The sequence below is a fragment of the Chaetura pelagica genome, unplaced genomic scaffold, assembly GCF_000747805.2.
Source record: "Chaetura pelagica isolate M959 unplaced genomic scaffold, ChaPel_1.0 C11609800, whole genome shotgun sequence".
NCBI classification, from domain to species: domain Eukaryota; kingdom Metazoa; phylum Chordata; class Aves; order Apodiformes; family Apodidae; genus Chaetura; species Chaetura pelagica.
In genome coordinates this window covers 1-2,686 of record NW_009970059.1, presented here as the reverse complement: position 1 = coordinate 2,686, position 2,686 = coordinate 1, and the positions used below count along the sequence as shown (strand labels likewise).

General features: G+C 46.0%; 1 protein-coding gene across 1 annotated transcript; it reads left to right on the top strand.

The window, feature by feature from the left end:
- Positions 1–205: 205 nt before the first annotated feature.
- LOC104384753 (GDP-fucose protein O-fucosyltransferase 2-like) lies at positions 206–2,466 on the top strand (the record flags this gene model as incomplete). The annotated part of the gene is made up of 5 exons (XM_010005890.1): positions 206–272; positions 820–945; positions 1,476–1,656; positions 1,882–2,005; positions 2,313–2,466. Coding segments are annotated over 5 exons (652 nt in total), but the record flags the coding sequence as incomplete, so codon positions are not given.
- Positions 2,467–2,686: the final 220 nt, after the last annotated feature.

Genomic DNA, 2,686 nt, shown 5'->3' with positions numbered 1-2,686 from the left:
GCAGAAGCATTTCTCTATGTTTTCTCCCATTCTGTGTGCTCAGAGCACAGACTAAGCCTGCATCCATCCCCTGCTTCCATCCCCTTCTGCTCTGGGATCCTCAGACATCTCAGGCTGTGCTTTATCCTAGCAGCTGCGTAACGAAAAATCATACTGTAAATTCTATTCCTAAGGAAAATGCACTCAGTTTTACAATTTTTAACAGGTCAGTGATGTTAGACAGAGCTGAAAACCTTCTTCATGACCACTATGGAGGGAAAGATTACTGGAATGTGAGTATTTCCCAGTTGGCTTCTCTAGACTTTCTGCTTGGTTCTGATCAAAATTCAATAACTGATATGTGCTTCAGCTTTGCCTCGGGTTTCTTTCCTTGAAAGCAACTCGTGTCTTGTGTTTCAGTGGTAAATGCTCAGGATGGTCTTCAGGCTGCTGTGGAATTTGTCCTGTTGTCTTGTCCCCAAAGACTCAGTGCTGCAGGGCACTGTGTTCAGAAGGAACATGTCTGCAGTCAGAAAGGAGCTGCCTTTGTGCAGCTTCTTGCCTAGTCAGCCTCAAGATCAGACTTTTTCAAAAGAATTCCCCAAAGTGCTCAGTGTTGTCCCAACTGTCTCCCCCTTTGCTTCAGTGGCAAAATTCCCATGTGTTTCAAGGTAACACTGAGCACTTTGGGAGGCCCTGCTCCAGGGTGTGTTGCTTGTAGTGCTGTGGGGGTGTTATCAGGAGTAACTGCATCCTGGAGGCAGCATGTGAAGCTGTCTCCATGGAGTCGTTTGCAGCTCTGCCTTTCCCCAGTATCCCCCTCTGCTGGTGTCCCCACAGACCCGCCGGAGCATGGTGTTTGCTCAGCACCTCCGCCTGGTGGGAGACCAGTTCAGAAACAAGTACCTCCAGTCCACGGATGAGGCAGACAGGACTCCTTACAAAGAGGACTGGACACAGATGAAGGTAAAATCCTGCGAGTCTCTTCCCCGTAACAAATGTAATCAGTATTTTGTGTCCTCCTGGCTGCACTTTGCAGGGACAATTGTGAGATGTATGTGAATGTAGCTCTCCCTGCTCAGATGGAGGTGGGGGTGTTGCTGCTGTACCCTCTTCTCCCTGTGACATGAGTTAGCAGCCCCTGTTGAGATGTGGCTGACTGCTTCTGAGTGCCACATCTGTTTCCCTCATTTCACTAAAGGAGCTAGTATTTCTTCATCATCTGTGGGTGTAAAACTCAGCTGCAGACTGCCTGTTGTGGGTCTGGTCAAGGAGAGCAGTTTTGTTTACCAGGATGTTGTGCTCTAGTATCTCCTGTATGATGCAGGCCACCCAAGGCCAGCAGGTTGCAGAAGTGTCCCAGAATACTGCCCATCCACACCTTAACATTCCTTTCTGCAGCCAGAGCAATTCAGTTCCTTATCCAGAGGCATTCAGGCCTTTTTAGGGTGAATGAACAGTGGTGCTCTCAAGTTTCATTGCTCTTTCTCTCTTAGGTTAAGATGGGCACAGCTCTGGGGGGTCCATACCTTGGGGTTCATCTCAGAAGGAAAGACTTCGTCTGGGGTCACAGAGAAGATGTCCCTTCCCTGCAAGGAGCAGTAAAGAAAATCCGCAGCCTCCTGGAGATCCATAAACTTGACAAAGCCTTTGTAGCCACTGATGCTGTTGAGGAGGGTAGGCAGATCATAGTCAATTTAGGATTCATAGCTTGATGAGGGCAGCAATTACCACTATTGGTATAACTGACGGGGAGTTCATGTGCCTCAGCCATTGAGTGGGGACTTGAACAGGTCTGGGCAGCTGTTCCTTTCCAGCTTGAATAGTTGGTACCAAACCATTCTTTTGGTATTTCCCACAGGGGATTTGATGGTCTATACAGTTCACCTTTCCCTTTTTCAGAGATTGAATTGCTGAAGAAACTGCTGCCAGAGATGGTGAGGTTTGAGCCCTCTTGGGAGGAGCTGGAACTCTACAAAGATGGGGGCTTGGCTGTTATTGACCAGTGGATCTGTGCACATGCAAGGTAGCAAATCTGACATCTCTGAGGAGCCAGATCTTGCTGTCACAGAGCTGAATACTGTTTTTCACCTAGATATTGCTGTTTACAAATCACATATGACATTATATAATTGATATTTAGTATATGCATAATTATATAGTATGTGTATATATAACTGTGTGTGTATATAAATACGCTGTGTTACTCTGTGTATATAAATACCTGATAACTTAATTATCATTTCAATTAACATCAAGCCCATTTGACTGAAATGAATGACTTGCATTTTTTTGCCTGTCCCTTCACAAACCCACTTTGATTCTTCTCACAGGTATTTTATAGGCACCTCAGTTTCAACGTTTTCCTTCCGGATTCACGAGGAAAGGGAGATCTTGGGGTTTGATCCTAAAACAACTTACAACCGATTTTGTGGTGAAAAAGAGAAGAACTGTGAGCAGCCAACTCACTGGAAAATTGTGTACTAAAAACTACAGAGAAATCCAAGGACTTCACTTACTGGAGACCTCAAAAAGAGTAAGGAAAAACTAGGGGGAAATACCAAACTACAACTCGGTGCCCTTTTCTCCGTGTTTACTTGACCTCTGGGTTGTGAAGTACAAGCAATACTCACCTTCTTAGCCAGGCACTCACAGGAGCCAGGAAAATGCAGGCAGCCTGAGATCCAGTTCCCAGCAAAGCCAGGAC